The 19219-nt window shown below is 41.4% G+C and overlaps 3 protein-coding genes across 4 annotated transcripts; 2 read left to right on the top strand and 1 right to left on the bottom strand.

Annotated features, from left to right (window-relative positions):
- Positions 1-526: 526 nt before the first annotated feature.
- tnfaip8l2b (tumor necrosis factor, alpha-induced protein 8-like 2b) lies at positions 527-13995 on the top strand. The gene is made up of 3 exons (XM_055925881.1): positions 527-969; positions 8304-8627; positions 8789-13995. Exons 2-3 carry the CDS (start codon positions 8310-8312, stop codon positions 9029-9031), a joined length of 561 nt encoding a protein of 186 aa, XP_055781856.1. The 5' UTR covers positions 527-969; positions 8304-8309; the 3' UTR covers positions 9032-13995.
- lysmd1 (LysM, putative peptidoglycan-binding, domain containing 1) lies at positions 11186-15538 on the bottom strand. Its single transcript, XM_055925880.1, has 3 exons — positions 15356-15538; positions 14785-15101; positions 11186-13684 (listed from the first exon to the last, which is right to left on the bottom strand). The coding sequence occupies exons 1-3, from the start codon at positions 15536-15538 to the stop codon at positions 13498-13500; spliced, it is 687 nt and encodes a 228-aa protein (XP_055781855.1). The 3' UTR covers positions 11186-13497.
- On the top strand, positions 15459-18519 carry scnm1 (sodium channel modifier 1). 2 transcript variants are annotated; one of them, XM_055925879.1, is made up of 8 exons: positions 15459-15555; positions 16175-16245; positions 16369-16457; positions 16557-16651; positions 16775-16875; positions 16970-17121; positions 17223-17355; positions 17558-18519. In XM_055925879.1, the coding sequence occupies exons 2-8, from the start codon at positions 16232-16234 to the stop codon at positions 17679-17681; spliced, it is 708 nt and encodes a 235-aa protein (XP_055781854.1). In that variant the 5' UTR covers positions 15459-15555; positions 16175-16231; the 3' UTR covers positions 17682-18519. The 2 variants fall into 2 exon arrangements, with proteins under 2 accessions (XP_055781854.1, XP_055781853.1); XM_055925878.1 differs by lacking the exon at positions 15459-15555 and adding an exon at positions 15828-15975.
- The last annotated feature ends 700 nt before the right edge of the window (positions 18520-19219 follow it).

The raw sequence follows: 19219 nt of genomic DNA, 5'->3' as shown, positions 1-19219 counted from the left end.
TAAACAGGTCTTATATAGTCATCAGTTTTAACTGACTTCCCTCCATTTCAAACCAATGTGAGCTCAGTATTTTCAAATACTGTTCATTCATGCCAATGTAGTTATAATACAGTATACACTCCATACGGTATAATCCCTTAACACTCTACTATGTCACCAGGGTCAAAATAACAATGACAAAAGTAAAGCAGTGAAAATGTTAAAGGTTTAGAATTAACAGATGAACTATATGAATTTATACATTGCTGGAGAGCAGATGTGACATGGAGTCCATTGCTGACAGAAGCTGCATTCCTGTAATGGTGAACACAAAAAGGGTTAAGCCGCTCCCCTTTCAAACGCGGGATTATTGCTAAATTCTTTCTGGGGTTTTCACTTGTCAGGACAAGCAGAGGCCCACTGTCAGCAGATAGAGAGAGAGAGAGAGAGAGAGAGAGAGAGAGAGAGAGAGAGAGAGAGAGAGAGAGAGAGAGATAAAGAGAGAGAGAGAGAGACAGACAAAGACAGAGAGAGAGCGAGAGAGAAACAGAGACAGAGACAGACAGAGAGAGCGAGAGAGGAACAGAGTGGATGAGAGAGAGAAACAAAAAGAAACAGGGAGACTGATAAAGTATGAAGAGGAAGAAAAGCAAGAGAGAGATACTGTAGTTTAAAGAGGAACAAAAGTTTTAATTTGAATTTTAGAGGGAAATACAAGAGAGAGAGAGAGAGAGAAGGAAAGAGAGAGAAACACACTAAGGGGTGTGTCATAGCAATTTAGTTCCTCAAGGAAGTACAACTGACATTTATCTTGAGACGGTGGCGAGCAGCACTGATAGATGAGACACAGAGGGATTTTCTTTTATTTTCACCTGGTAAGATGAAGGGATTCCATTAACGAGTGCTCAATGCTGACAACCTGAGCCACGTGCCGTAGGGACTGAGACGTTTGACACGAAGGGGGGGGGGGACTCTCTCAGGCACACACAGGTAAGAAGACTTTCAGGGCTTGCTCTATCTGATAACTCAACCATGTCTTTTCTATGCACAGATAGCTCTACCTTTAACAGAAATAACGTACACTCTTGCAAATATAACACTTGTGTTAATATTATAGCGAGCTTGTCGTTTTTTGTTATATCTTTCAATACAGTTTAAGCCTATGTGGATAAAGTGAGAAGGAAGGTGGTACTGAAGGACCAAATAAGATCATGTGTGAATTCCTCTTCGATACTTTTCTAACTTACACTCGACTTGGGAGACGTGTACTGTATGTACACTCAGAGTCATGCTGGAACAGGTACAAACGGAACCCAGTCCTGACAGACAGCTGTATAACTGAGGAGAGAAACCATCTGTGCCTAGTGGAGCTTGCACAATCAAACGAGTTGTGGACTTTCTTTTAGTCTACTAGCCTACACGGATTGAGGGTGCCAGAGAGTCAGTCAGAGTGAAAGACAAAGACATGGAAATGACACAGCAATGTGTTGGACAGACAGTAAGGGGTAAAAACAAAATTGGTCACCACAAACCAACTGCTGTTTCACTTCCTTAATAAGCCAGCAGAGTTGTGTGTCAGTCTTGAACAACAACTCTTCAAAGACTTTGAGAAACGTTACAATACTGACAAAATGTACAAAAATCATACTGTATGAACACTTTTGAATGAAAAACTGCCAGCATCAAACAGCAAGCATTCAGTCCAACACCATTGTTAATGAAGCAATACTGTTGTGATGCCAGTTTTTGGGCCATTATTGTGCCACATGCTGAACCTGCACACACACGGGACATATCCTGATTTAGAAACCCATACCAACTAAATGCTGAGAGAAAAACTGGAAAGTTCCGCACTTTGTGAGGTCCTCTACTGAAAAGAAAGGCCTGGACCTGAGCTCAGGATAATGCCACCAGGAGTGTGTTCAATGAGGTGGTAGAACTGCATATATTCTCTGTTTGTATGATTAAAAGTCATGCCCATCCTATATGATATATTTCTATCTGAAATAGCCTGAACATTTCTCCCTTCTGAATAGACACTTTAAGAACTGGGAGGCCTCATTGCCCCATAATACCACTCAAGTCTGGTGACAGGCAGCGGGTGACATAAGCCTGTAGGGCTAGTGTTAGTGGAACATGTCTGCTTGACCTGGTGCTTTGTAATAGCAGCAGTAGAAGTCACATTCTGTCTAGGGAAGTCGAAGGGACTCCACAATTGCCCTGCTAAGCCCTGTGGGAGTCCAGAGGATTTACCTGGGCGTACACACACAAACACACACACACAGCAGTCATCTACGGAATGCTAAATATTTACCTCTCCCACCCCGCCCTCCTGCGCATAATCTTCCAATCAGCGATCACTATCTCTCCAAGTCAGTCAGCACAGCTCTTCTTGATCCACACAACCTGCCCTCCTAACACTGGAGTCATGGAAGACCCACATTGTGATCGAAAAAGCCTTGGCCTTATGCATGTCAACATCAGAAGCATCCTCCCTAAGTTTGCCTTACTCACCGCTTTAGCACACTCTGCCAACCCTGATGTCCTTGCCGTTTCCGAATCCTGGCTTAGGAAGGCCACCAAAAATTCTGAGATTTCCATACCCAACTATAACACTTTCCGTCAAGATAGAACTGCCAAAGGGGGAGGAGTTGCAATCTACTGCAGAGATAGCCTGCAAAGTTCTGTCATACTTTCCAGGTCTATGCCCAAACAGTTCGAACTTCTAATTTTAAAAATTAATCTCTCCAGAAATAAGTCTCTCACTGTTGCCGCCTGCTACCGACCCCCCTCAGCTCCCAGCTGTGCCCTGGACACCATCTGTGAATTGATCGCTCCCCATCTAGCTTCAGAGTTTGTTCTGTTAGGTGACCTAAACTGGGATATGCTTAACACCCCGGCAGTCCTACAATCTAAGCTTGATGCCCTCAATCTCACTCAAATCATCAAGGAACCCACCAGGTACAACCCTAAATCCGTAAACATGGGCACCCTAATAGACATTATCCTGACCAACTTGCCCTCCAAATACACCTCTGCTGTCTTCAATCAAGATCTCAGCGGTCACTGCCTCATTGCCTGTATCCGCCACGGGTCCGCGGCCAAACGACCACCCCTCATCACTGTCAAACGCTCCCTAAAACACTTCTGCGAGCAGGCCTTTCTAATCGACCTGGCCCGGGTACCCTGGAAGGATATTGACCTCATCCCGTCAGTTGAGGATGCCTGGTCATTCTTTAAAAGTTACTTCCTCACCATATTAGACAAGCATGCTCCGTTCAAAAAATGCAGAACCAAGAACAGATATAGCCCTTGGTTCACTCCAGACCTGACTGCCCTCGACCAGCACAAAAACATCCTGTGGCGAACTGCAATAGCATCGAAGAGCCCCCGCGATATGCAACTGTTCAGGGAAGTCAGGAACCAATACACGCAGTCAGTCAGGAAAGCAAAGGCCAGCTTTTTCAAGCAGAAATTTGCATCCTGTAGCTCTAACTCCAAAAAGTTCTGGGATACTGTAAAGTCCATGGAAAACAAGAGCACCTCCTCCCAGCTGCTCACTTCACTGAGGCTAGGTAACACGGTCACCACTGATAAGTCCGTGATAATCGAAAACTTCAACAAACATTTCTCAATGGCTGGCCATGCCTTCCTCCTGGCGACTCCAACCTTGGCCAACCGCCCCGCCCCCCCCCCCCCCCCCGCTGCTACTCACCCAAGCCTCCCCAGCTTCTCCTTTACCCATATCCAGATAGCAGATGTTCTGAAAGAGCTGGAAAACCTGGACCCATACAAATCAGCTGGGCTTGACAATCTGGACCCCCTATTTCTGAAACTGTCCGCCGCCATTGTCGCACCCCCTATTACCAGCCTGTTCAACCTCTCCTTCGTATCATCTGAGATCCCCAAGGATTGGAAAGCTGCCGCGGTCATCCCCCTCTTCAAAGGGGGAGACACCCTGGACCCAAACTGTTACAGACCTATATCCATCCTGCCCTGCCTATCTAAGGTCTTCGAAAGCCAAGTCAACAAACAGATCACTGACCATCTCGAATCCCACCGTACCTTCTCCGCTGTGCAATCCGGTTTCCGAGCCGGTCACGGGTGCACCTCAGCCACGCTCAAGGTACTAAACGATGTCATAACCGCCATCGATAAAAGACATTACTGTGCAGCCGTCTTCATCGACCTGGCCAAGGCTTTCGACTCTGTCAATCACCATATTCTTATCGGCAGACTCAGTAGCCTCGGTTTTTCTAATGACTGCCTTGCCTGGTTCAACAACTACTTTGCAGACAGAGTTCAGTGTGTCAAATCGGAGGGCATGTTGTCCGGTCCTCTGGCAGTCTCTATGGGGGTACCACAGGGTTCAATTCTCGGGCCGACTCTTTTCTCTGTATACATCAATGATGTTGCTCTTGCTGCGGGCGATTCCCTGATCCACCTCTATGCAGACGACACCATTCTGTATACTTCCGGCCCTTCCTTGGACACTGTGCTATCTAACCTCCAAACGAGCTTCAATGCCATACAACACTCCTTCCGTGGCCTCCAACTGCTCTTAAACGCTAGTAAAACCAAATGCATGCTTTTCAACCGTTCGCTGCCTGCACCCGCACGCCCGACTAGCATCACCACCCTGGACGGTTCCGACCTAGAATATCTGGACATCTATAAGTACCTAGGTGTCTGGCTAGACTGCAAACTCTCCTTCCAGACTCATATCAAACATCTCCAATCCAAAATCAAATCTAGAGTCGGCTTTCTATTCCGCAACAAAGCCTCCTTCACTCACGCCGCCAAACTTACCCTAGTAAAACTGACTATCCTACCGATCCTCGACTTCGGCGATGTCATCTACAAAATAGCTTCCAATACTCTACTCAGCAAACTGGATGCAGTTTATCACAGTGCCATCCGTTTTGTTACTAAAGCACCTTATACGACCCACCACTGCGACCTGTATGCCCTAGTCGGCTGGCCCTCGCTACATGTTCGTCGTCAGACCCACTGGCTCCAGGTCATCTACAAGGCTATGCTAGGTAAAGTGCCGCCTTATCTCAGTTCACTGGTCACGATGGCTACACCCACCCATAGCACGCGCTCCAGCAGGTGTATCTCACTGATCATCCCTAAAGCCAAAACCTCATTTGGACGCCTTTCCTTCCAGTTCTCTGCTGCCTGCGACGGGAACGAATTGCAAAAATCTCTGAAGTTGGAGACTTTTATCTCCCTCAACAACTTTAAAAATCTGCTATCCAAGCAGCTAACCGATTGCTGCAGCTGTACATAGTCCATCTGTAAACTACCCACCCAATTTACCTACCCCCCCCCATACTGCTTTTATTTATTTACTTTTCTGCTCTTTTGCACACCAGTATCTCTTCTTGCACATGATCATCTGATGATTTATCACTCCAGTGTTAATCTGCTAAATTGTAATTACTCGATTTATTGCCTACCTCATGCCTTTTGCACACATTGTATATAGATTCTCTTTTTTTTCTACCATGTTATTGACTTGTTTATTGTTTACTCCATGTGTAACTCTGTGTTGTTGTCTGTTCACACTGCTATGCTTTATCTTGGCCAGGTCGCAGTTGCAAATGAGAACTTGTTCTCAACTAGCCTACCTGGTTAAATAAAGGTGAAATAAAAATAAAAAATAAATAAAAAAATTGCTTGGTTTTTCCCATTCCTGAAAGTGTAATAATGTCTGGTTTCATAAAATTGGTTCCTATTGTTAATGGAGAAGTTAGTGCTCTTCCATCCATAGCCTAATGGACAGCAACTCAAATTGACCTTCTTGAGTGCTCTCTAAATGTGTACATGGTCATTGTTGCTGTACTCCACATGAACTGTGTAAACATAAAAAGCATTATCAGCCCGCCTTGTGCTGTCCCTTACAGGAGAGTGGTTTTTCATTGTACTCTTGGCTGTCGCATGACGACAACCCAAAAATGATATTTATACATTAAACAATTGACCCTTAGCAGACTAGTCAAATAAACAGAGTGAACTTTCCTTTAAGCCCAGCCAAAAAGCCAGCTGTCTCCAGCTGTGGCTCCATATTTCTGCAGGGTGGATACATGGCTGATGGGTGTGCACGTCTCTCAATCCCCACTGGGCTTTTCTGCATTGGAATGAGACTGAGAGTGAATCTGAAATAGCTATCATGCTGTTCCACTTTCATTATCATCGTTAAGGGAAATTAATCTAATGAATGTTCCCACAGAGAGCGGAGGCTTTGTGCTGGAGCGTACCATTAGAAATGTGACACTGGATATGCATGTAATAAAAACCCAGTGGGATGTCATATGGGAGATGTGTGTTTGCTGATTATAGAACATAGGCTATTAGTATGTCGGGATCTTTTGATTTATTGGCAGAAAAGTAATTTGCATTTATTGCTTACTGCATCAATTGTGAGTCAGATAGACGACTGTCATTAGGCTCACGCACGCATGTAAGAGTACACACACACCTGGACCCGTATTCATAAAGCCTTTCAGAATAGGAGTGCTGACGTAGGACCATTTCCTGTCAGTCAATATAATCTGTTTCATTATTATCTAAAAGCTTAAACAGATCCTAGATCAGGACTCTGAGACTCTTTGTGAATCCGGGCCCTGAAGCGATTTAAAAAAAGACCCATATGTGTGAAAGCCTTGTTGCTACTTAAAGGATGCCTCAATGTAAGACCTTTTGCCTAAGGGAGGATTCCAAGACAGTAAATATACACTCTTAGGGATAAAAAGTGCTTTCTATAACCTAAAAGGGCTCTTCGACTGTCCCTATAGGAGAACCATTTTTGTTTCCTGGTAGAACCCTTTTGGGTTCCATGTAGAATAATTTCCACAGAGGGTTCTACATGGAATGCCAAAGGGTTCTACCAGTAACCAAAAAATACTTTTCCTATGGGGATAGCTGAATAACCATTTTTTCTAAGAGTGAAGGATGGCCATTGGGTCTAGGACCATGACTTGCTCCATTCCCCCTGTTCTGATGCAATCTAGGAGCTCTTGTAGAAACCTGCCTGAGCTATTCAGCCTACCTGCCTCTCTCACATACTTGTCCGCACAGGCCTTAAGTGGAGATTCAGCCCTGAAATTATCACCACAGGATGATTGTGTATGCTCTCAACATGTAACAGAAACCATTGGTAGGAATTGTGTAACCTTTTATACATAGTTCATACCCATTTTTACAATGTTGAAAATTATGTCGAAATGATGTGGCCACAATGTAAAGATACACAAATAATTATCTATATCATCCATGTATAAAGGCTTATACTCGAAAGTGGTACCTTCTGAGCATTAGACTGTGTGTTACATTTAGGTTAGGCCCAATTCCATAGGTGTACCATGAAACCTACTGTGTTAATTTGATATTGAATACATCAAATGAACCTGCAACACAGCTGCAGGACAAAGGTGCAATGACACTAGTCCTGTTAAACGGTATGTGGTGCAACAGTTTTGTGTGTTTACGTGATGTAAGTGCACTCATGTCCTCCCATGAGGGGTAGCTCTCTGTATCTTCACTCCCCTGACAGGGACACGGTGTGGGGTGAGGCTGTAGCCTCGGTGGGTATTACCCAGTGGTGTAAAGCACTTAAGTAGTACTTCAAGTAATTTTACTTAAGTAGTTTTTTGGGGTATCTGTACTTGACTATTAATATTTGGCAACTTCTATTTTACTATATTCCTAAAGATGTACGCTTTACTCCATATATTTACCTGACAACCAAAAGTACTCGTTACATTTTGAATGCTTAGCAGGGCAGGAAAATTGTCTAATTCACACGCTTATCAAGCGAACATCTCTGGTAATCCCTACCGCCTCCGAGTTGGCGGACTCGCTAAACACATGGTTTGTAGGTAAATTATGTCTGAGTGTTGGACCATGCCCCTGGCTATCCGTAAATTTAAAAAACAAGAAAATGATGCCATCTGGTTTGCTTTATATAAGGAATTTAAAATGATTTATACTTTTACTTTTGATACTTAAGTACATTTAAAACCAAATACTTTTAGACTTTTACTCAAGTGGTATTTTACTGGGTGACTTACACTTCTACTTGAAAATGTTCTATTAAGGTGTCTTTACTTTTACTCAAGTATGACAATTGGGTACTTTTTCCACCACTGGTATTACCCATGGAACATCCCCTGGATGTCTCAGTTGGATTCTCTGTGATGCGAAAACAAAAAGCCCAGAAAACTGAATTGAGGGAGATCCTGTGGCACAGCTGAGCTAGGAGTTAGAAATAACATAATAAGACATCTTTGCTCACTTTTCTCTCCCAACCCAACCCCCAGGTAAGGATGGAGTCGTTCAGCTCCAAGGATATGGCCATGCAGGCCCAGAAGAAGATCCTCAGCCACATGGCCAACAAGTCTGTGGTCCATATGTTCATAGACGACACCAGCAGTGAGATCCTGGACGAGCTCTACCGTGTTTCCAAAGAGTATTCAGGCAACCGCTCAGAGGCCCAGAAGGTGGTGAAGGACCTGATCAAGATAGCAGTGAAGATTGGCGTGCTGTTCAGACACAACCGTTTCAGCCCAGAGGAGCTGAGTCTGGCCCAGGACTTCAAGAAGAAGCTGCATCAAGGAGCCATGACAGCCATCAGCTTCTATGAGGTAAACATGCCGGCACCTTGCATAACACTATGTTACAGTGAGTTAATCGATCATAGACCTGTATGCATTAACGGCCAATCATTCTGTATGAAAACAGATAAGAAAATGACAACATAATAACATTATTATCCTATCTCTATTTCCCACTTCTTCTTGTTCAGGTGGAGTTCACCTTTGACAAGACAGTAATGTCGGAGATCCTGACAGGATGCAGAGATCTGCTGTTGAAGCTAGTCGACTCCCACCTCACATCCAAATCCCATGGTCGCATCAAACACGTATTCAACCATTACTCCGATCCAGAGCTTCTGACCAAGCTGTACAACCCCGATGGACCCTTTAAACCCAACCTCACCAAAATATGCACCGGCCTCAACCGTCTGCTGGAGGAGGGAACGTTATGAGAGTGTGAGCAAGTCTATGATTGTGAGAGAGACACTGGAAGATCTGCTTGATGGGGTCTGCTTAGAACTCGAGAGAAGACTGTGTGTAAGGACAGGAGGTGTCCATGCTCTAAATGAGAACTGGCAAGATTTGTGACTCAAGTTTTACTTGATGTTGTCACTCACTGATCTGTTATTTTCCAAAAAGGGTACTGTCCAAAGTGGAAAAAATATGAGAATACGCAGGATGATGTAAAGTTAATGTCTCCTGATGAATTGTGTCTCAACGAATGGAGTTCCTGGAAAGTCAGGATTAGGTTAAGATTGTGTCAACCACCTGATTTTTATACAGTGGAATTTCCGTCCATGGTTTCACATTCTCATTTACTACTATTCTATTTTTTCTGGTGTTTTTTCTCTCTCTTGACATATTATGTACTGTATAGGGAAAGAGAAACCTCAAGGATTGCACAATACTGACTGACAGAATGAAAACAAGGGTTAAAAGCAAGCGGTGAAATATAAGAATAGAGTACTACAATCTAGTGGTCCAGCTGGCAATGACTCAGTACTGCATGTAACGAAGAAAATATAAAAGCTTATTTACAAAAACAGTGCACATCTATTGTGGAGATACAAGACAGTCATTTTATAAGACCCAAAGAGAAACTGGATTGGAATATTTAAGAACTGTCTATAAAATAATTCAGCTTTATTTGGGCCTTGTACATCATAGGATTGGAAAAAAAAAAGCCTTGTAAATTGGTGCCTTATTGTCTATTTGTGAATTTATTGACTTCACATCTTTAGTTAAAATGTACAATTTATCAATAAATTGACAACAATGTGTATACATACAGTATCAGTCAAAAGTCTGGACACATCTACTCATTCAAGGGTTTTTCTTTATTTTTACTATTTTCTACATGGCAAAATAATATTGAAGAGATCAAAACTATGAAATAAAACATATGGAATCATGTAGTAACCAAAAAAGTGTTAAACAAATCAAAATATATCATATATTTTAGATTCTTCAAAGTAGCCACCCTTTGCCTTGATGGTATGTTTTGGCTCATTGTCCTGTTGAAAAACAAATTATAGTCCCACTAAGCACAAACCAAATGGGATGGCGTATCGCTGCAGAATGCTGTGTTTGCCATGCTGGTTAAGTATGCCTTGAATTCTAAATAATAGAGTACTACAATCTAGTGGTCCAGCTGGCAATGACTCAGTACTGTATGTATTATATCAAAAAATATAAGCTTATTTACCAAAACAGTGCACATCTATTGTGGAGATACAAGGCAGTCATTTTATAAGACCCAAAGAGAAACTGATTACTTGTTAGATATTACTGCATGGTCGGAACTAGAAGCGCAAGCATTTCGCTACACTCGCATTAACATCTGCCAACCATGTGTATGTGACAAATAACATTTGATTTGTATTGATTTGTTATCACAACAGTGTCACCAGCAAAGCACCGTCACACCACCTCCTCTATGCTTCACGGCGGGAACCACATATGCAGAGATCATCCGTTCACATACTCTGTCTCAAAGAATGGGGGTAGGAAGCAAAAATCTCAAATTTGGACTCATCAGACCAAAGGACAGATTTCCACCGGTCTATGTCCATTGATTGGCTCAAACGCATTAAGAAGGAAATAGAAACCACAAATGAACTTTTAACGAGGCACACCTGTTAATTGAAATGCATTCCAGGTGACTACCTCATGAAGCTGGTTGAGAGAATGCCAAGTGTGCAATGCTATCATCAAGTGTAAGGGTGGCTACTTTGAAGAATATCAAATATATTTTGATTTGTTTAACACTTTTTTGGTTACTACATGTTTCCATATGTGTTATTTCATAGTTTTTATGTCAACACTATTATTCTACAATGTAGAAAATAGTAAAAAAGAAAGAAAAAAACATGGAATGAGTAGGTGTGTCTAAACGTTTGACTGGTACAGTAGGTAGTGAGCAAAATGGAAATACCTGGGTAAAAAAGGGACAAACTGGTGAATCAACGGTAACATCACATATCAAAAAGAGTAACCAGGTCAGATGCTTCTGAAATAACTAAAGGCAACATAAAATATATCTTGTACTTCTAAACTACATGTCTAGATTTACTTAAACAGCAGAAAAGCAACAAATAGCAAGGAGATCCAACAAGTTCCTCACTTTTATTGAGTATGGCCAATTCAGTGTTAACAATAGATCCCTAAATCATGGTTGCCAAAATTCAATTAAATACCAAGGCAACCTTACCACTGACTACAACCTAGTGCCAAGATTAGAAAAAGAAAGTGCAATGCTCAGTATTCTTCTAAAAATAAATATGTACATCATTGCATAATTGTAACAAACACCCAGTGAAGACTAGGCTATACCAACTCACATTGGTTTCAATTATAAATACATGTTTTAGAGTCAACTTCTATTGTTCTCCAAGACTTGCATATTTTTCACATTTCTGACATTGCATAAGACACTACGAGGTAGCATAACTCACATGATCTAGCTAGCGCCTGTGGCCAAACATAACTTGGAGAGTTACAAGATCACACTAACATACAAACACAACTCACAAAGTGCCACATTCTGACTCTCGTTTTGTGTAGTAAACGGACAACCAGACAGTGCTGTTCTGGATATGGCTAATATATAATATGTAGTCAATGTATTACAACGTGAAATAACTTGGAAATAGTTAATTGCTTAATAAGAAGTCTTTTAAAACTTTTGACCGGTAGTGTATAAGAACACCTACTCATTCAAGGGTTTTTCTTTACTTTTACTATTTTCTACATTGTAGAATAATAGTGAAGACATCAAAATTATGAAATAACATATATCATTTAGTAATCAAACAAATTGTGAAAGAAATCTAAATATATTTTATATTTGAGATTCTTCAAATAGCCACCCTTTGCCTTGATGACAGCTTTGCACACTCTTGGCACTCTCTCAACCAGCGTCATGAGGTAGTCACCTAGAATACATTTCAATTAACAGGTGTGTCTTCTTAAAAGTTAATTTGTGGAATTTATTTCCTTCTTGATGCATTTGAGCCAATCAGTTGTGTTGTAACAAGGTAGGGCTGGTATACAGAAGATCGCCCTATTTGGTAAAATACCAAGTCTATATTATGGCAAGAACAATTCAAATAGCAAAGAGAAATGACAGTCCATCATTACTGTAAGACATTAAGGTCAGTCAATACGGAACATTTCAAGAAAAGTTTCTTCAAGTGCAGTCGCAAAAACCATAAAGCGCTATGATGAACCTGGCTCTCATGAGGACCGTCACAGGAATGGAAGACCCAGAGTTACCTCTGCTGCAGAGGATAAGTTCAGTTGTAACCAGCCTCAGAAATTGCAGCCCAAATAAATGCTTCACAGAGTTCAAGTAACAGACACATCTCAACATCAACTGTTCAGAGGAGACTGCATGAATCAGGCCTTCGTGGTTGAATTGCTACATAGAAACCACGACTAAAGTACACCAATAAGAAGAAGAGATTTGCTGGGGCCAAGAAACACGAGCAATGGACATTAGACCGGTGGAAATCTGTCCTTTGGTCTGGAGTCCAAATTGGACATTTTTGGTTCCAACCAAAAGTGGGTGAACGGATGATCTCCGCATGTGCATTTCCACCGTAAAGAATGGAGGAGGTGTTATGGTGCTTTGCTGGTGGTACTGTGATTTATTTAGATTTCAAGGCACCCTTAACCAGCATGGCTACCACAGCATTCTGCAGCGATATGGCAACCCATCTGGTTTGGGCTAAGTGGGACTATCATTTGATTTTCAAAAGAACAATGACCCAACACACCTCCAGGCTGAGTAAGGGCTATTTTACCAAGGAGTGATGGAGTGCAGATGACCTGGCCTCCACAATGCCCCGACATCAACCAAATTGAGATGGTTTGGGATGAGTCGGACTGCAGAGTGAAGGAAAAACAGCAAACAAGTGCTCAGCGTATGTGGGAACTCCTTCAAGACTGTTAGAAAAGCATTCCTCATGAAGCTGGTTGAGAGAATGCCAAGAGTGTGCAAAGCTGTTATCAAGGAAAAGGGTGGCTTCTTTGAAGAATCTAAAATATATCATATATTTTGATTTGTTTTTGGTTACTACATGATTCCATGTTTTATTTCATAGTTTTGATGTCTTCACTATTAATCTACAAATGGAGAAAACAGTAAAAATAAAGAAAACAATTGATTGAGTAGGTGTTCTAAAACTTTTGACCAGTAGTGTATTGTCAAAATGAAACTCATCCTCCCAGCAAAACAATTATATCAACAGTGCTAACGACAAACTTTCAAATACCAAGTCCATAGAGCAGCAGGTTACTCGTCAGTGAAAATAAGAACTCTCCTAAATCTGTATTGGCAGATTAGCTTGGAGGCCAATCTCTTTGATTCTTGCATTAGTACATGTGTCCCATGATCTGCCTGACAGAGGCAATGCAATCACAACTCAAAGATCTCATCCTCTCTTTCTCTCAGTTTCTTGGTGCATTTGGTGATGGTGAGGGGCACTGCACCAAGTATGGCTTGCTGATGCATTCTGGGAGAGGTGACGACCGTGGCACTGTTTGACCTTGTAAATCGACGGTCTGTTGTCTTACTGGTACAAGCTGCTTCCAAAGACGTCAATCTGTGATGGAAAACCCCAACAGGAAATAAACAGAAGCTTGACAAAATCATTATATGGAGAGCTAGGCACATCATACAGTGTTTCCCAAACCATGGGGTTGCGAGAAAAACATAAATGCATTTGTTTTAACTTGCTGTTGCCGCTAGATCCAATAAACAGAACGATTTCTATTTTCTTCCTACAAATATGTCTCCGTCTTTTGAACCGTTTAAGCTTCAAAATATTATGACCCCATCACTCAAATATAAGACTGTTTCGTCCTACAATGACCACCAATGAATCATTAAAAGTGGACAAGACAAAGAACTAAATCACTCTTCTTTTTTTTTTAACACAGAAGATATAAAAAAAAAAAAAATTGCCTGATCATCTTCTGAACTTCCCAATACCTTTCTGTTGAATGTCACTTCAAACCATACTTCCTTCAGATTGAAATACTGTCAAAAGTACTGATTTGCAATAGACTGTCTTAGCCCCAATTAAAAAATGGAAACATTGGCCGTTCTTTACATACCTTTTTTACATGGTGGGGTGGCACTTTTTTTTTAAATATCATAATGGGGTCACGGGCCAAAAACGTTTGGGAACCCCTGATAATAACATGCTATTGATGTCATGACATCATCACATTGACACCCTACATGTTTAAATGGATATTAGCATTTCATCAAAGTTAAAGCTGTAAACTTTTAGGGCGACTGACCAAATTCAAATAGAAATGTGTTATAGATCTGTCATTCTCATTGAAAGCAAATCTAAGAAGCTGTAAATCTGTTCTTTGTGAAGTATTTCTATGCTTCCTTTTCTTAAATTTAGTTTTTGCATATTTTCTCTTTCGGTTTTGTTCACCATATTCAAACAGCTAAATACAATATTTTTGGTTATGGAAAAGGCATTTCACAGCAGTTAAGATGGTACAATGATTCTCCACACTATATTTGCTTGTTTTGTCACAAACTGAAATTAGGCAAACTATTGGATTTTAGTGGAGCGATTTCTGCATAGTGCATCTTTAAGAACTTTAACGTAAACTCTCAGACTGACCACTAGTTTATGACAGGACAAAATAGTACGATATGAAGTTATCTGAGGGAATTTACCGTTTTTCTCCCTCTTGGCATCTTTTCACAGCTTGCTTGGACTGGCTGATCATACGATCCATCCTTTTTAAGAAATTCATTGGAGAAAGTTCTGATATGCCTTCTTGCGTCTTTTCAGAGTTGTTCACTGGCTTCCCATTTTGAGTAGAGCCTTCTTCACTTGTACTGTCCTGTACCTGGCCTGAGTCCTCCTCAGTGACATCTACCCCACTATAAGCATCACTGTTGTAGTCTGACAGCACAGGTATGGAAAGAGACTTCTTTATGAATATTGAGTCATTCGTGTACAGTCTATTTGCTCTTTTGATTTGTTCCATCTATTAAAAAGAGAAAATTGCAGAAGATGTGGGTTTATGAAGGTAAACAAAGTTATCAATCAATCAATCAAATGTATTTATAAAGCCCTTTTTACATCAGCTGATCACCATATGACCATAGCAAAAGCCTACAAATTGCCAATTTTGAGTTGTCATGCAATAAAAACTCCTCATTGACAAACTGTCTGCTGCGGAAACATTTAAAATAGTCAAACAATTAGGAAACATGTCAATGCCATTGTCTAGCCACTCACAGATACTCCATATTTCAACGCGAGTCCTTGCAACGTCTCTCTTGGTTGAACCTGGTGTTCAATTCGTCTTTGTCGTACCGGAGAAAGGTTGGATTGTACAAGACTGCCATATGACCTCGTGCGGTTACCGCGGAGTAGACCGCCTCCGCTGGTTGAAAGAGGAGCCCGTTCCCCGTGGAACATGGTGGAGCTTGTAACTGGTAAGCTAACTAGCAATAGTTTGCCAGCTAACGTTAGCTAAATCGCCTACCATGCGAGTATACAGCTAGGAAACCCGTATAATCGTTATTGTAGGGAGGTGCTAGCTAATAACATGAGTGTTAAAGTGCATGTAGCTAGTTTACCTTATCCCGTCGACTAGTTAGCTTCTAAACAAAAACTTGCCATAAAGATTTATTCAGGCAGCTGTCAGTTTCCATGGCTGCCGTGGTATGACCAACTCCCATAATTCCTCACTGAAAGCAGGAAGTAACGTTAGCTAAATTACAAACGGTTTTGAAGATGTTTGGAGTAGCTAGCTATTAGCAAATAAAGACATTCAACTACCAAATATATTTAGCTAAACCTAAATGTCGTTTAAAAGAGATGGCAATGATCAGAGTCAATTGAATATCCTCAAGGTAAGCCATCTTACTAGTTGTTGTTTACATAAATCAGTTTGGACGCATGGAGCAGCTTGTGACCATACATAACTGATTCTAACGTTACTTTAGCTAGCTACATGCTAAAGTTTGTCATTTGTACTGTTTCATATTAACTAACTAAGTATTTAGCTAGTTAGATAACGTAGCTAACTAACGTTAATTATTTATTTCCCAGAAACGGCGTGTTGCAGATCTCCTGTCCAATTTCATTCCAGAGGATGAGGCAGCCTTGATGAAAAATGGAAGGTGAAGCACCGGCATCATTGCTATCAACTGGAATGAATCCTTACCCAGATCTTACTGTTGTTTTAATTTGGCAGAGCAAGCACTTATCATGAGCATCTGCATTTTTTCCTATTTCCCTTTCAGATACACCTGCCTTGTGTGTTCATACCGCCCTGTTTTTGATACAGTTGACATACTGACAGTACACAGAAAGGGGAAAAGACATCTCGAAGGTGGTACATATGAATGATCAATTGTTTTCCCAAGCAGGAAGCTATATCAAAACCATCTTTGAAAGCTGAATGTATCTACACTAATCCTTTCTTTGCCAGGGATGAAGTGGTTTTATGGAAAGAAAACTCAACTGAAAAATGAGATATCTAAACGAAAACATGAAAACTATGTTCAAGCTGAAGATAGCCAACAGGTAAAGCTATATAACTAGCTCAGTTACTCAGTGAAATATTTTGTCTTTGTAAACCTGAGGCTTTAGACTAGTGTAAACTGGAGTGTTGACTATGCATCATGTTGTTTTTTGTTTTCCCCATAGGAACCCTCTAGTTCTGCCCCCCTGTTGACACAGACACGTAAACTCACCCACCACGCCTTACTGAAGACTGTGCCATACAACAGTTGTCACAAAAAGACCAGGTACTCTATGCTGAAAGTGATATGTTATTGTGAGTAGTACCCTACACATTATTACAATCACATGTTCATAGACCCCTTTGAAATGTATTTCCAGTACAAAGTCTGAAAAAGGATCAACTAGTTCCATTCCAGACTGTGACATCAGTCCCTCCAGCACAAGACTATCATCACCACATCAAACGTCAGTGGAGACGATAAAAGATACAGACATAATGTCCTTACCCAGTTCCAACAGTCATACAGCAGGTAAAGTCTAGATGTATTGTTAATAACGTTATCATATTACAAATCTATAATGATTGGTCTCCCCTCTAACCCTTTTGTTCAATGGCGTTCATCCTCACTAGTCAATCAGGGATCGTGTTCAATCGGGAGAAATAATGACGTGTGTAAGGAGTCTCAGCCAACAGCGACCCAGGAGTCGGAACCTATGACAGCTCAAAGAAGGAGAGAGATGGAGCATTACCTTAAATTGAAAAGGTACTGTGTACCTAGAAAGTGTTGACTCATTCAGCGACACCACTAATCTGCATTTGTCATTTCATTCAAATTTCTCACTGGCTTCAAGCATATTTTAAGTGTCGCTTTTCAAATGTGAAGGCTGCAGTTATGTAAGTTCACCACCAGAGGTCAGTATGCCATCTTAACTTTTCTACCACCTCTCTTTCACTTTCTGCCTCAGTGCGGGATGGCTGCAGGACAGGAGTGGCCAGTGGGTAAAGGATGAGAATGTGGAGTTTGATTCAGATGAAGAGGAACCCTCATTGCTCCCATCCTCTCCCCCCACTGACTCAACAGAGGGCTGACCAGATGAGCAGCAGTGACCAGACCAACACCACCACCTTCCCACAATCCTTAGCCCTTTCCTCAAACCCTGCCGCTGACACAAAGGTCCCGTTTGGACATACATCTGTTGACTCAACAGTTATGAAGTGCACTCTGTTGCGGTAATGACAACACTATAAGAGCAGTACTAGATCATCTTGAACTGCCTCCATGCTTCCTTTGAACTGCCTCCATGCCTCCCTATCTCAGGGAAGATGCATTGGTGCTTGAGACAATGCTCTGACTGATTCTCAGCACCCTTTGTGTTATTCCGTTTGCCCATTTTATTTAGGTCCAACACCTCCCCTGTTAAGGCTAAGCTTCTGTGAGTTTACCATAAATCAACAGCAGATAGGACAATATTACTGCTAATCTTGGTAGTGGAGCCACCGGTTAACATTCTTCCGAAGGTTCTCATTTGTGACTCACCCCTAGACCACTCTATATAGTGGATAACCTAGAGAAAGGGAGCGTGTGGACTTAACGTGGGTTAGTTTTAAATGATGACGTTGAAGTGTGGCAAAAACTGAGTACCTGATCATTATTTTTGAGCTCAGTGCGTGACTTCCACAAGATGTTTGGAATGTTTGTTGACAGTTTTTAGCTCTTGTGTCAACGCAGTCTTGTGTCTTCAAGACTGATGATGTTATGGAGTTAAATTGTCAATGCAATAAGTCATGTTGATTCTATCATGTTGCTTGTACTTTTAGATGACTAAACAAAACAGTTGTCCTCCACTGCTAACTAGCCACAATGTTCAATGTCTGTTTGAATAACCCAGATACAAGGGAGTAAAATAAAGCACCACTTAACTTAGAACTGTATACCAGGTCAGTCACTAAATACTTTGCTTGGTACCCTACATAACTATAAATACACATTTATTTTACTGTGGCTGAATGATCAAAGGGGAATAAATAACCCCAGGAATAGCATCTGGTATGCAATACTGACCTTAAATCATTACAAGCCTGATCCCTGTGCCAAATGTCACTCTTTATGGATGTAGCCGTACCACTGCAATCAAAGTTTCTAAACCCGTCTCCCATTTATTCAAAACCTGCTAGGTGACATTTCTTAACAATAAATTATAAATGTTGCTTAAATTGAGCATGATAATCAAAACATTGCTTTTAATACAGGTATAAAATGAATGTGTACATGGAGAATGGAGCCACTCCAATGCTATGAAAATCCTCAGAGGTTAGCAGCTGTTTGGTGAAGGTTCCTGATCTCCTTGGGTGCATATGGGTGCCCCCTCCCCTTCAGACCATTTTAAAAGTTGTTATATTCTGGGAAGGGTAACTCAAGCCCAGAGGACTAGGTTACATTCCCAATGGGGGGAGTAAAAATAGGTCAGGAGGTTTGGGGATCCGGCAGGCTCAATGAGGTATTGAATTGTTCCGATTCTCAAGATCTCGGAGCACACGGTATCTGCTTGTACCTTGTGTCAGCTCTGAAGTTTGAACCATGGAAATGATGAATGTTGAATATTATGTATGTTCACATGAGGTGATGA

The sequence above is a fragment of the Salvelinus fontinalis genome, chromosome 6 (assembly GCF_029448725.1).
Source record: "Salvelinus fontinalis isolate EN_2023a chromosome 6, ASM2944872v1, whole genome shotgun sequence".
Taxonomy (NCBI): domain Eukaryota; kingdom Metazoa; phylum Chordata; class Actinopteri; order Salmoniformes; family Salmonidae; genus Salvelinus; species Salvelinus fontinalis.
Note: the sequence above shows the minus strand (reverse complement) of the source record. Positions and strands in the feature narration are given on the sequence as shown.

Coding starts and splice junctions, on each gene's coding strand:
- tnfaip8l2b (XM_055925881.1), top strand. CDS start 8,310: ATGGAGTCGTTCAGCTCCAAGGATATGGCCATGCAGGCCCAGAAGAAG. Junction 8,628..8,788: donor CAGCCATCAGCTTCTATGAG/GTAAACATGCCG, acceptor CTTCTTGTTCAG/GTGGAGTTCACCTTTGACAA.
- lysmd1 (XM_055925880.1), bottom strand. CDS start 15,538: ATGTTCCACGGGGAACGGGCTCCTCTTTCAACCAGCGGAGGCGGTCTA. Junction 15,102..15,355: donor CGTTGAAATATGGAGTATCT/GTGAGTGGCTAG, acceptor TCTTTTTAATAG/ATGGAACAAATCAAAAGAGC. Junction 13,685..14,784: donor TGCCAAGAGGGAGAAAAACG/GTAAATTCCCTC, acceptor TTTCCATCACAG/ATTGACGTCTTTGGAAGCAG.
- scnm1 (XM_055925878.1), top strand. CDS start 15,925: ATGTCGTTTAAAAGAGATGGCAATGATCAGAGTCAATTGAATATCCTC. Junction 15,976..16,174: donor GTCAATTGAATATCCTCAAG/GTAAGCCATCTT, acceptor TTTATTTCCCAG/AAACGGCGTGTTGCAGATCT. Junction 16,876..16,969: donor AGTTGTCACAAAAAGACCAG/GTACTCTATGCT, acceptor ATGTATTTCCAG/TACAAAGTCTGAAAAAGGAT.